General features: G+C 31.8%; 1 protein-coding gene across 1 annotated transcript; it reads left to right on the top strand.

The window, feature by feature from the left end:
* Positions 1-167: 167 nt before the first annotated feature.
* LOC105199791 (guanine nucleotide-binding protein G(i) subunit alpha) lies at positions 168-14,286 on the top strand. Its single transcript, XM_011167041.3, has 4 exons — positions 168-1,020; positions 10,352-10,536; positions 10,853-11,139; positions 12,145-14,286. The coding sequence occupies exons 1-4, from the start codon at positions 900-902 to the stop codon at positions 12,620-12,622; spliced, it is 1,071 nt and encodes a 356-aa protein (XP_011165343.1). The 5' UTR covers positions 168-899; the 3' UTR covers positions 12,623-14,286.
* Positions 14,287-14,288: the final 2 nt, after the last annotated feature.

The raw sequence follows: 14,288 nt of genomic DNA, 5'->3' as shown, positions 1-14,288 counted from the left end.
GCGCCTGCGCGCGCTAGGGAGCAACGTCACGATCACGGCGCGCATGCGCGGAACGCTAAGGCGCGCGCGCACTGGCCCAGCGACGAGCGGCGTCGTGCGCTCCGATTGGTCAGTCGACCGGCGCGACACGACGCGGCGACGAACGGCGAATCGCGGGCGCGGTCTCGAACACGGCGGCCGCATTCGCTCCGAACGTCAACCGCTCGAAGACCACTGTGCCACTGTGCCACCGCGCGAGTGCGTGCTACACCGTGTTCCGTTATCAAAGCGAAGAGTACAGAACAGTCGGGATTCCCTCGGTCTCTCTTCGGACCGCGCCCCTACATCGCCGTCGTCCGCGCCAGGTCGTTCCATTCTCGTTTTCGTGCTGTTCGAGTCGCTGAAGGATCGTCGGGGTCCCCGTCCATCGCCGGTGCGCGCCGGGAACACGACGCCGCGAGAACGCGGCCGCGCAGCTGCGCGTGCGACCGGGGTACGCGCGCTCGCGCGTGCGTGAGAGCGCGTGCCTCTGTGTTTGCGTGTGTATGTGGATGTGTGCGCATGTGTCGCGTGCGCGCGCGCGCGCGCTGGAGTGAGTGATTCGAGATCGTCGGGCGCTCGCGTCCGTGTATGCGAGCGGGACCGCGTGCGGGCGGTTCCCACACGACGTCGTCCGTGCAACAAGTGTCAGGAGACGACGGCGGCGGCGGCGGCGGCGGCGTTTGTAGCGTTTGTAGTCGTTAAAACACTGTGCGGTGCCACGGAATACGCTACGTGCATGGTGGATCGGCGCGCCAGACAGGATCGCACGATCGGCGACGGAATCGCGGCGCCTACGGCCTACGGAGTTATCGTCGCTGTCAGCACCGTCACGGCGACGTGCTTGAGAAGAAGAGACCGTCACCGGTGAGGGCGCGGGGATGGGCTGCGCCGTGAGCACCACCGGCGAGAAGGAGGCCGCCGAGCGGTCCAAGAAGATCGACAAGGACCTCCGCGCTGATGGCGAGCGCGCCGCCGGCGAGGTCAAGCTCCTGTTGCTCGGTAAGTGTTCCCCGTCAGAGTCTCGAGTTTCCGTCTCGAGTTCCTCGGAGATTGCCTGCAACCATCCCCGAGTGGCTGACCCGCGCGCGCGCGCGCGCGCGCGTGGCCGGAGATACAACGTCGGGATACGTTGGGACGAGAACTTCCGGGCGCGTCTTCACCGACCCCCGGATCTCGACCTCCGGAAGTTTTCCGGTTTTTCGATAGGAAACGATGACGGTCGAAATTTGCATCCCCTGCTCGACGGCGCGCCTATGCGCCAATCTCTTTCTCTTCCCTCCTTCATTCGCCTCTCTCTCTCTCTCTTTCCCTCCCTGCCTTCCTCTTTCCTTCTTCTTCTTCTTCTTCTTCTTCTTCTTCTTGTTCTTCTCCTCCTCGCACGTCGTCTTGTTTCGTATCGCGCGTGTATCGCGTATCGGACACACCACGCACGCACCCGCCGAACGCTCCCGAAGGTAGCTAGGCGCCGCGTAACCCACGATCCGCGAGATCACGCCTGTTCTTAGCTGCCGCTTTTTCACGCTTTTCCTCCTCTGTCCTGTGAATCACGAGCGCGTGAGTCTTGCCGCTCCTAGGAAACGCTATTGGAAAGAGAATTGTTATTGGATCTTATCTAGCGTTTTTGTTCCTCCGTTTTCGATATACTCCGAATGATTGTACTCCTTCCACCTTGCAATGGAGTTCCCACGAAAATAGCCACAACATAACACGAGATACAACTTCTCGGAGATGTATCTTCATATCGATCCATTACGTTCACATGAAAAATTACTTCTTTTTCTAATGATTAATTAATTATTTTCTTATTCTTTGGAACAATATGAATCCGACTTCCAAATAATTGTTCCATCATATCACAATTTTGAAAAAGTTGTAATTAAAAAAGGAGCTCTTTTCGATATAATTATGATATTACAATTGTGATAATTATGAAGCGCTGGAGTTTTATTGCAATCAAAATTAAGTATGTTGGGACTTTCAACCACTCGAAAAGAATTAATTTTTGATTAGCTGTAATAAGATAAAATGAATAAAATCATAATTGAATATGAAGTATGTGTGTGAAAAATCCTCATATGATTTTTTGCTCGAATTAGATTTAATTCGGCTATACTTATTCCACCTTAAAAACATTAATTTAGTATTAAATTCATATTTAGTATGAAACACTTCTGTACATAAATTTTTACATAAATTCCGATATTTTTTCAATTTTGACATTCTCCATATTAAATCCATTTTGAATTTGTCAATTTTAAATATAAAATGCGAAAAATTCTTATACATGATTTTTTGTTAAATTCAACATAATTTAATTTTTATACTAATTCCACCTTAAAATCATTAATTAAATTCATATTCATAATATCATTAAGGGCTTATGCACATAAAATTTTTATATAAATTCAGATATTTTTTGACATTCGTATATTGAATCTATTTTAAATGTCAATTTTGACGTCAAATTCTTATTTAGCAATCTAAAAAAATCCTAAAGTTTAAAGAAATATAGTAGTTGAAAGCTCTTTGGTAACAGGTAAATGATCGTCATGCAATGATTTAATTTAGTTTTTCCACAATAAACCCTATATTTGAAATCTTATTAACTTTTTGCATCATAATGAGATTCCCGGAGATCCATCTTTTTCCGCTCAGCTTTTAATTATTTTGACGAATTTCTTGATTTTATATACAGGTTTTTTGTTTTTATAGAATTCTTCTAGTAACCGAAGTCAAAAACAGGCAAAAATTTTTATTTACATAATTACTGTAAACAAATGAATAGTCAAAATTTATACTTTTTGGAAAAAATGCATTTTTTTTAAACTATTTTTAATATTGAAATGGTAATTGAATCATTTATTTAGAATATTGTAAAATATTTTTTAGAATTTTTTCCTATTTTTTTGCTGTTGTATTTTTACAAATTAACTTTTAAATAAAAAAAAATCAATATTTTCTACTAAATCCAAATAAATTTCTCTTATAATAGTGTTCTGGAGATTTTTTTGAGTTACTGAATCCTAATCTGAAGTAAAAATTTTCAAATTTTTTAAAATCATGAAAATTAAGTTATAAATTATTGGATTGGCCATTTAAAAATTTAAAATTCTGTCTTATGATTCGTATCAGCGATTTGAAAAATTCCTTGGTACAAAGATAAAAAAAAATCGATATGTTAGATAAATTCACAATACACTGGGTTAATCATAGTAAAAATTTCTTGTGACGGTTGAAAGTTTTAACAACATATTAATTTTATTATTAATTATTAATTTTTATTATTTATGTAAAAAACTTCTCTAGTACTTTGCAGTTATAATACACAATGTATATAATGAAAATGTCTCTTTTTCGGAACTTTAATTGCAATTTTTTCAAAACTGTGACGTGTAATAGAGCAACTTGGAAACCGGATTTGTATTCAGCGTCCAAAAAAACTATATAAAATGATTAGTCCCGGTCTGGTGTTACTTTGGTTGAACTGTGTTATTAACCGTTCGTAATCAAAAGGTATTGCGATCTATCCGTAAGATTACATTTCTTCCGCTCGTCGCCTTTACCGCTTGGTTTCCGTTGCCGGCTTAAAAATTTTCCTCTTTCTCAGAGTCTTGCATACCTTAGTGTTGTTAAGTTATAAATTTGTCATATAAATATAATAAAAAAATCAAGATGTAAATTATCATAGTAATTCCTAAATATAGATTTTTATATTTCAATATTTTTTAAATATTTTTCCTGAAAATTTGTCTAAACTTTTTATCTTCCCAACTGAGTTCCTCGTGATAATAACAACATTTGGAAAAAAAATCTCCCAATCTGGCACCTGTTTTTCACTTTGCCTAAAGAATAAAAAATTCTCTGTGAAAGAGCTGTTGAATTTCGAACTCCTCTGTACGGAGAGAATTTTCTTATAAAATTTATCCTGAAAGTATGTCATAATCGCAGAAAAATAACGTATTTTAAAGAATTTTATGTAATTATTTCTACTTATTAACGCCTGCATTCATATTTTATATTTTAACACAGTAAAGTATACTGAAAAGAGTTTAGTAATAACTACCAAATGTATAGTGAAATAATATCAATTAAATATTTGATCAATATAATTCAAAATAATTTTTACTTTTCTAAATATTTAGCAAATTTATACCAGATTTGCTTAGTAATATTATTATTTACTAAATATTTAGAAAAATAAAATTACTTTTGGTTATATTTTAAAGTTATATTTTAAATATTTAATTGATATTATTTCACTATAAACATTTGATAACTATTATTAATTTCTTTTTTCAGTGTGTACAAAATATGTTTGGTTGTTCTATTTTTATTAAACTGTATAGCTATTTAAATTTCAGTGATTAAAATATGTCGAACAGTTTATGATTATTTTAAATTTTATTATAAATTGTTTTAAATGGAATAAATGTCAAGTGGCAGTATATACTTAATATATCTTACTATACAATATCTTAATAAGCTTTACAATGTGCATGACATTTTCAATCTATCTTATTGTTAGTCGCTCTTGAGGATTTTACCATACAGCATGGTAATTGATTGGCGCGCTATTTATACCATAAATAGACGACGGTTTATATCATAAATAGACATATAACGCATTTATCAATAAAGGAAATGACACAGCACGTCAAGCAGGATATTAATGATACAAAGATCCCGGATTTGAACCTAGTAGGATAAATTCTTTAAAAGATATGTATAACATTAAATATACATATAATCATATAAAGATAAATTTCGTGTATAGTTATATATTATATGAGAAACATATGTCTCGAATTGTAAAAATTTTACCTTAAAACATTTTACAATGTTGTACGGTAATTTTTATTAAGCATAAAGTCTTTTATATATTTTAAAAATTTCTAACGTTATTGATAATTATAGTTAATTAAATTAATTATTTTTTAAAATTAAATTAAATTACAATAACTAAATTAATATATTTTCTTTAACTAAATTTTTAAGCTAAAGTTAATAGAACATAAAATTAATTTGGTTACATTAAAAGTTATATGAACTAATTTAATTAAAAGTTTTGTTAGTATTAAATTGAGTTAAATTAAAAGTTAGTTTTGAAAAAGATTATTTATATTAAATTAGAAATTTGTACGCAACTTAATACTTATAAGTTTGTAAAGTTTGATTGCTCAAAACAATTATTAGTATGTATCATCAAATAAATTTTTAATATTTTATTTATAAATTAAATTTATACGAAATAATAAAGAAATATTGTTTTTATATAGAAATGTGTTTTTTCTTTTATAATGTTTTTCTTTTGCACAGATAAATTTGTAACATACTTGAAGGCCCAGCACTACATACGGTCCACTTTTAAATTTACCATTTAAAAAATGGTTTTATGCTAAAACGTGTGCAAAAAAGATATGTCATAGGAAGCAGGAGAGATTGGGGAATTAAAACCGACAACAACACGTTTATGTAGTGCAACCAAAACTTATAATAAAGTAGATAATTAAACCGTTTTTATAAAAATTTGCTGCAAAGTTGATTAAGTATACGTTATATTTTATAGTTTATTACAACATATTATATTATTTCTTTTTAACTATAGAAAAAAGCAAATATATGTCGATTTTTAAAAATAAATAGTAAACTTTTTTATAAATAATGTACTTAAATAAGACACATTTATACGTTTATTTTTATGTTATTGTCATTTGTTTATTATATATGGCTTGTGTACAACAAAGGATAACGATTTTCAATACTGTTAAATTTGAAAAGATAATATTGCACTCAAATGACTAAGAATTTCCAAAAGTTAAAACATTAACTATAGATATAATTAATTGCGATATTTAACAGCAGAGTAGATCTTAAGGGATTTCGATTTTGTAATTATTAATCATTTTAAAAGTGATTTGGAAGACAATGTTTAATTCCTTTTTTATTTCTAATTTATTTTTAATTCGGGCCTTATTAAAAACACAAGCATTTAAGACTAAATGTCAGAATTAAAAATGTTTTTTTTTTTTTTTTTTGTTTACAAATGTTCTACATATATGAAATATAATTTTATTTTTGCGAGTGATTAAGATAAACACAAATATCTCCATAAATAGATATAAAAAAATAAGTTATGCAGACTATTCGAAGCAGGTATTTTAATTAAAAAAAAAAAGTAATAATAAATTAAAATTTGTGTTACAAAAACAATTAGTTAAAATTATTAAAAATAAATCGTTTTAAATTAACTAAATTAAAAGTTATTAATTTTTTGACTTTATTATTTAACTTGTATATAACTTTTTAACTAGTTACTTACCCAATCCCGTTTATAAAATTTGATAAATTTCTAAGTTGTCCCAATCTTATCGGCATATATAAAATTTGTTGCAAATTTTGCAGTAAAGTATAATAAAAAAAATTCCATGTATCCTGAGCCGCTTCCTTCCCGATTTTATCTGGAGGTCCTGGGATCCTACACGGAGCCGAGCGAAGTAGCGACAGCTCTCGTGCCAGAGACAAGAGAAAGAGCTAAAATCCGACGGTTGACGTTGCGTCTCTAATCCAGGCGACGCGACGAGGCGCTTTTCCTAGCGGCATCGGCACGACGGCACCTTTCGGTTAACGTGCTCTCGATCGCGCGAAAACGAATGTCCTTCTTTCTCGCGAGGCGCTTCCTGCGGCGGTGACGGACGGCGGCGTGCGCGTGTCACGCGTTTCACGTTCCTTCTACGGTAGAACACAGACGATCACGAAATTGCGGTTCGCCGCGCCGTACGTCTTAATCGCGATCCCGCTCTCTCGTCCGTCGAAAAAAACAGTCTATCTCGCCGCCGCGTGAGTCCTCTCTTAACCCTTTGAATGACTTTTTTTAAAGGAATAATTAGCGTCTAATTCACGCCTTATTAAAGGCTTTTAGAGTCGCTCATTATGAATCTTTAATCAAACTTGCAAAATTAAAAATGGCAGCCTCAACAAAATTAGCACTTTGGTATTAAATCCATCATTTTTTATTTTGAAATTTTTGCTGCAGATGACTGCTGATTCGTCATCAGCGACCTCAAAAATCTATATATACCAACTTACGTGCAGAAAGAACGATTTTGCTGAAGTATCTAAAGATTTAGCTGGATACAGATCTGAAAATAATTTTGTTAGACTATCAAAATAATCATGTAGGACGCTCAAGCTGATTAGAGTTACTGTAAAATGTCAAAACTTTTTGCAATACTACTCATTAAGCTTGACCATTCTTCACAATTATTTTCGTGGTCTAACAAAATTATTTCCTGTGTTCAACTAATTTTTAAATACTTTAGCAAATTTGTATATAAATACAAAAAAATTTCGCATTTTGATCCGCCACATATTGAATTTGTCATTTTGAAAAATTATGTAGCGATTTTTTTATATGTTTTTGTTGACGGCTTCGAAATAAGCCGTTATAAAGAATTCGCTGTCTTAATTTTAATTGAAGATATTTTGTACGATATGTCCATTTTTCACTTTAATTACATTTTATGAATATTTGACGAGGTATGTAGATCAAGATGCGAAACCCTTATGAGGGTATTTTTTGTGAAAAATCTAGTTTTTTATCTTTAAAATGAGCCCAGGAAGAAGTCGCTATCTTTATTTTTGTGGAAGATATGAATTTTTGAAGGATTGGGACGTACAATATGTTTCATCAGACATCGAGAAAGGATTAAAAAAAGAAAATTATACGTGTTCCCCGGGATGGGAACGTCCTTTTAACAATAGAACTTGATCGATCGTATGTACTGTGCTCTGCTTTTTTATATGTACATTATTACTAATATAGAATAAATCTCTGTTTAACTACTCTTTTTTTTCTTTTTTTAAAGTTCTAAGAATTGGAAAAAATAAAAAGTAAATTAAAATTAATTTAATATACATTGATAAAAATGTACGTTAGATATATTGACGGATGCGCGATCGAAGTAATAAATCTAATGATTTTTGATTCAGGTTGAAGCTGAAATTCGAAATGCTTGACGAAAAAAATGAATCTGACTCATTTCTATAAACATTTTTTCACATTTGTGAATTGGTAAATGTTTCCTTCTATATGTCTACTGTTTACTACGTTGCAGATAATAATATAAGCAGATTATAGTTAATTACGCGAAACAATATTAATATTATTAATAATAAGTACTGTGGACTGTCTACTGCGTTGCAGATAATAATGTAGATTTGTAGTTAATTATGCGAAGTAATATTAATATTATTATTAATATTAATATAAATAATAAAAAACTTATATAAAAAAAGAACATTTTAACTTTGAGAAAATTTTTATTTTTGAAATGTTAAATATTGAAAAAATTGAGCGTTAAACAGACACTTGTAACTTGCTTACATGAAGAAATTTTTGTACAATTTCTTAAAAAAAAAAAAAAAAATTTCATAATTCATTTATAATTTTTATGAATTAAGAGAAAAAAAATATCGAAAAATAACAATTCAAACCAAGAATTAAATTTTTTTAATGCTATTATTATCAAAACAATCGTATTGTGTTCTTTAGATAATCATTATAATGTTAAAAAGCTATTGTATTTGCTGAAATTTAAAATTATTGAATTCGTTAAAGAAAATTGAATTATACCTAAACAAAATCATCGTTGTTTCATGTATAAATCAGAAATTATATTTTTGCCAGGGATAAGTTGGATAAATTAATATACTGTTTAACTAAATAAATGTAAAGTTAATGACTTATAAAATTAATTTAGTTACATTATATAAACAAAAACCTAATTAATATGTTGATATTAAATCAACTTAAATTAAAAGTTAATTTTGAAAAGCATTATTCATGTTAAATTAAAATTAGAAATTTGTAATCTTCAAAAACATTCAAAACAATTATAATATGGATCATCGAACAAATTTTTAATATTTTATTTACAAATATTAAATTTATATGAAATAACAAAGAAATTGTTTTTATATGGGAATGTATTTTTTCTTTCATAATTTCTTTTGCATAGATACATTTTTAACTTAAGGAAAAAGTTAATAAATCAAAATTTGTGTTTCAAAAATAACTAGTTAAAAATTAAATTATTTATTATTAACTAAGTTAAATTAAAAGTTATTAAAGTTATTAAAGATCCAGTATTATTTAAAATTATCAACGTGTACGAAAAAAAAATTCGAAATTCTTGACCGAAATTGCGCAATGATAGAATCGCGGATGTAGGACGCGTGCGACGTTACTGGAAACTTGAATCATCGACCGCGTGTGAATCACAAAATTACGTCTTTCGCGAGATCATACGGAATTATCTTCGTCTCGCTTGAGGGGAACAAACATTGCTCTTTCTGGGAGGGGAAAATGAGTCTCCGCGATGATCGGCAAAACTAATCGTCAATCAGACGAACTCGTCAACTGAAAATGCCGATGATCAATCGGTAAATTGAATTTATTACGTATCTGACAAAGTCTCGAACGCGAACGTATTTGCATAGACTCACATTAATTCGAAAATAGCCTGCGAGTCGTACGTTAAAAGAAGTTAACAATGCACAGCGCGATGATTTCAATTATTATGTCAAGGAAGACTTGCAAATTTCTCGATCACATGACCGGGCGATCGTGATACTGCATTTATATATTATATTATATTATTTATTATATTAGTATTATACAGGGTTGGGTAAATCAATATATTTTTTTAACTAAATCAAGTGTTAAAGTTAATGGCTTATAAAATCAATTTAGTTATGCAAGCATCACATGAAATGTCAAAAAACTACCTAGTTAAGAGTTACGTTAAGATTAAATTAACTTAAATTAAAAGTTAATTTCGAAAAGCATTATTTATATTAAATTAGAAATTCGTAGTTTTTTAAGTTAGATCACTCGAAACTCAAAATTATAATATGGATGATCAAGCAAATTTAATATTTCATTTGTAAATAGTTTATATGAATAACGAAGAAATATTATGTTTTATGTAGCAGTATATTTTCATAAGTTTTTTTTACATACATAAATTTTTAACTTAGGAAAAAAGTCAATAAATTAAAGTTTATGTGTTTCAAAAATAACTAGTTAAAGTTAAAAATTAAATCATTTAAATTAACTTAGTTAAGTTAAAAGTTATTGTTTTTATCTTTATTATTTAACTTTTAACTTTTTAACTAGTTACTATTTAATCCTGATATATATAATAATAAAATAATAATATATAATATTTAATACATGTTTAGTACAATTATAGATATAATCATTAAGTGTATTTGTTATTAAATGCTCATTATTTTACATGTTATATTACATACATGGTTAAAATTTAAGGTGCTGGGGAGTCGGGCAAGTCCACGATAGTGAAGCAAATGAAAATTATTCACGAGACTGGCTACAGTAAAGAGGAATGCGAGCAATACACCCCAGTGGTATACAGCAACACAATACAAAGTCTAATGACGATAATCAGGGCCATGGGGGATCTTAGAATCGACTTTGCTGAACCTAGTAAAGCGGTAAGTTTTTCATATCTTTCTGGACCGTTACGAAATATTCATTGCTTTCAAGAAAAAAATTTAATGCGACTTTTCGAACCATCTGTTTTTCTTTTTATCATGAAGTAATTATCATTATCTTCAATCATACTTTTTTTTTAGAAAATAGTTTTTTTAATTTTATTTGTTTCTTTTTAAAATAACTTTACAGAATTTATGACGGACGACAAACTTTTTGTATCAATTTAATGATATCGTGTATTATTAAGTGCACTTGGCTAACTTTCCCGTGCCCCACTGGACGCATTAGATTAATCGGCCTTGTTTTGCGTTGTAGGATATGGCGCGGCAATTTTTCACCCTAGCATCGGCGGCGGAGGAGGGCGAGCTGACTGGGGAACTAGTGCTATTAATGAAGCGATTATGGCAGGACCCGGGGCTGCAGCTCTGTTTCGCGCGTAGCAGGGAATACCAGCTCAACGATTCGGCAGCGTACTACCTTAACGCACTTGACCGCATAACGCAACATAATTACATCCCGACGCAGCAGGATGTTCTGCGAACGCGCGTCAAAACCACCGGAATCGTGGAGACACATTTCTCTTTCAAGGGCCTACACTTCAAGTATGCTACATACCTTATATACCAATGATATTTAATTCATCTCAATCAAATTATGATGCCAGAAATTGAAGAAATTATTCCTAAATATGCGTTATAAGAAATTTATAAAATATTCATTTAATGCAGGGACATAGGAACATTAATTTAAAAAGTAACGCATTATCGTTATTGTTACTTTTTTTTTTTTCCCCCAAAGAAGCAACTTGTTATTGATTTTAAAAAGTAACGTGTTATTATTACCATTACTTGAAAAGTATTGGTTTGTTGCTTTTTTGTAATGCTATAACAGTCATTAGATTAAAAATTATACGTTATTTGATAATCAATGATAATTGTAATAATAAATATTAAAGTTTAAAATTCTGTAAGCTATTCTGTATATACAGCAAGTTTTTCTTTATACTTATTTAACAATTTTTCCAATTCTTTATTTTTTAGTATACTCATTTTTACAAAAATTTAAATTGAACATTTTTTGAAGACACTATTATAATGTCACGTTATAAAAAATGTAATTCCAATACATACTACCAGTGCTGAAAATTTATAGTATGTATGTAATACATTATTCAATATCGACAGTCTCTATCAAAATGTAGCCCAAGATATAAAAGTACTGTAACGGAAGATTTCTCTACTTATGCGAGTAGCGCGCAATCTATTGAATAGGTATTAGAATAGAAAACTAAAGTAACAATTGAATTCATTATTGTTACTATATAAATGTAAAGATTTTACAGTTATCGTTATAAAAAAAGTAACAAAAACGGTAACGACATTAGTAACACGTTACTTCTCAACCCTAGTTTAATGCAAAATCATCGTCTATGTAAATAAAAAATATATAAAGTATCCCTCTACTTACAACTTCGACTTACGAATTTTCGGGACTTATGATCGGCATATACTATTTACTAAAAATAAACCAGTAGATATAAAATATAAAAAAAAGTACTTTATTATGACTAAAAAATCCAAGATAAGATATATTGTTTCTTTTCGCAGAATGTTCGACGTTGGCGGCCAGCGGTCCGAGAGAAAGAAGTGGATACATTGTTTCGAGGGTGTTACTGCAATCATTTTTTGCGTCGCTCTGAGTGGCTATGACCTGGTGTTGGCGGAAGATGAGGAGATGAATCGGATGATAGAATCGATGAAACTGTTCGACTCGATTTGTAATAGCAAGTGGTTTGTCGAAACATCGATCATATTGTTCCTGAATAAAAAAGACCTGTTCGAAGAGAAGATCACCAGGAGCCCGCTCACCATCTGCTTTCCGGAGTACAAAGGGTCCAATACTTACGAGGAGTGTGCTTCTTACATCCAGATGAAGTTCGAAAATTTGAACAAAAGAAAAGATCAGAAGCAGATCTATACGCACTTCACGTGCGCTACAGACACGTCTAATATACAGTTTGTGTTCGATGCCGTGACCGACGTAATAATCAAGAACAACTTGAGTAATTGCGGATTATTGAGTTAAACATTCCAATACTCGATCAGGAAACGAAAGAATGTATCTTAACTCACGTTGACAATTCGTTGATCTTCACGTATATACGTAAGAAATGACGAAGAGACTGATCGAAAGTTCTAAGAGAGGCGTATCCGTAAACACGACTACATTATGCGAGGATTTTATTTACAGATACACATTAGGCTCTTGAAATATTTTATCACGGTATCATGTAATTTTTTACTCGATCCTACAGTTTGCAATGAAATATCTTTTGTAAAAAATTCTGCGTAAAAGTATCTGGAGATTTTTAGTACGAATGTTATTCCTTAACTTATTGATTTTATGTGTTCGGCGATTAGTTTAACGAAATTGATTGTCGAATTTGATTTTCAAATCATGAACAAAATATTCAAAGATATTCGGGAGTCGAATATCAGGCTGAAGCATTTTACGTTATCATCAAGGTTCTTTTACGCACTGTTTTATAAATGTGCAGTAATTATTTTTGGAAAATTAATTTACAGATATTTATATTGTGATCTAATTAAACAATCATATTCAATGAATATAAAAAGAAATTCTCAACAAGAATTGACACCAAATTTTCTGTACAAATTAGTTAACTCTATTATATCTAATGTTGATTAGATATAATAGAGTTTAGCATTTAACATTACTCAAACGCTAAAACAAGAACTTTATTTCACATTCAACTACTAAACCTAGATGATGAAATTGCTATCTAAGATATTACTTATGTTAATCTATAGCGAATGACCGCTTGATACATAACTGACTGAAATTTTATTACACAATTGATCATGGCCACACCTATTCAAATGAGAGGACAGTGGTTACAGTTATTTGGACCCAGTAAATCACATCTAAGTAGCTCATTAATAATGCATTGAAAGAGACTCGCAAAGCACTTTGTATGTGCGTTTTAGCATTTGAAAAACGACCTTCTATTAGATATTATAAAGTCAATTAATTCGAACAAGAAAATCCAGTGCTAGTTCTTATTGGCAATTTCTTTTTATATTCATTGAATGTTTCATATAGCTTTTGATCGAATTATTAATTTTAAATAATTATAGCTTTAAAAGGATTTTAATTCCTTAGTGTTTATTTCTTCTTACGTTAATACATTTTTTTTTAAAGAGATGACAATATTTGCTTCTAGCCAGTGCGCAGAAGAAAAAAGGAAAAAATTTGGTGATAATGTTGAATATTTTGTTTACTTATTCCCGATTAAGAAGATCAGAAATGTTTGTTTCCGCTAAATGTATTTAACTGTACTAACCAAGAACTAGATAGTTATAATATTAATTTAGTGATATCTTCTTGTATATAATTTATTACGCTAAAAGTGATTACGAACTAAGTGAAAATACGTCATATCTACTTGCATTATAATGATAAATAGAAATTTAACAGACATCGAACACAGCTCTCTGTGCTTCTTTTTTTACAGTATATATTTATCAATTTGAGAAGAAAATTTTTATACAAGTTTCTCTTTTATATATATTATATATATTAAGTAATAAAATCGCGAGGAATGTCGTTCTCATTCCCCGCTTCGCCAAACGTAACGACAAAGTTAGTATTAATACACAAGACACAAATCGAAATCAAATCTCTTTATACAGCTTAGATCAATAAATGAAATCTTCTTTTTTTTTAAAGC

The sequence above is a fragment of the Solenopsis invicta genome, chromosome 7, assembly GCF_016802725.1.
Source record: "Solenopsis invicta isolate M01_SB chromosome 7, UNIL_Sinv_3.0, whole genome shotgun sequence".
Taxonomy (NCBI): Eukaryota; Metazoa; Arthropoda; class Insecta; order Hymenoptera; family Formicidae; genus Solenopsis; species Solenopsis invicta.
Note: the sequence above shows the minus strand (reverse complement) of the source record. Positions and strands in the feature narration are given on the sequence as shown.

Bases quoted from the DNA above. Each gene is read 5' to 3' on its own strand.
- LOC105199791 (XM_011167041.3), top strand. From the start codon at position 900: ATGGGCTGCGCCGTGAGCACCACCGGCGAGAAGGAGGCCGCCGAGCGG. The intron at 1,021-10,351 runs GTAAGTGTTCCC...TTAAAATTTAAG, and splicing joins GGTCAAGCTCCTGTTGCTCG to GTGCTGGGGAGTCGGGCAAG. The intron at 10,537-10,852 runs GTAAGTTTTTCA...TTTGCGTTGTAG, and splicing joins TTGCTGAACCTAGTAAAGCG to GATATGGCGCGGCAATTTTT.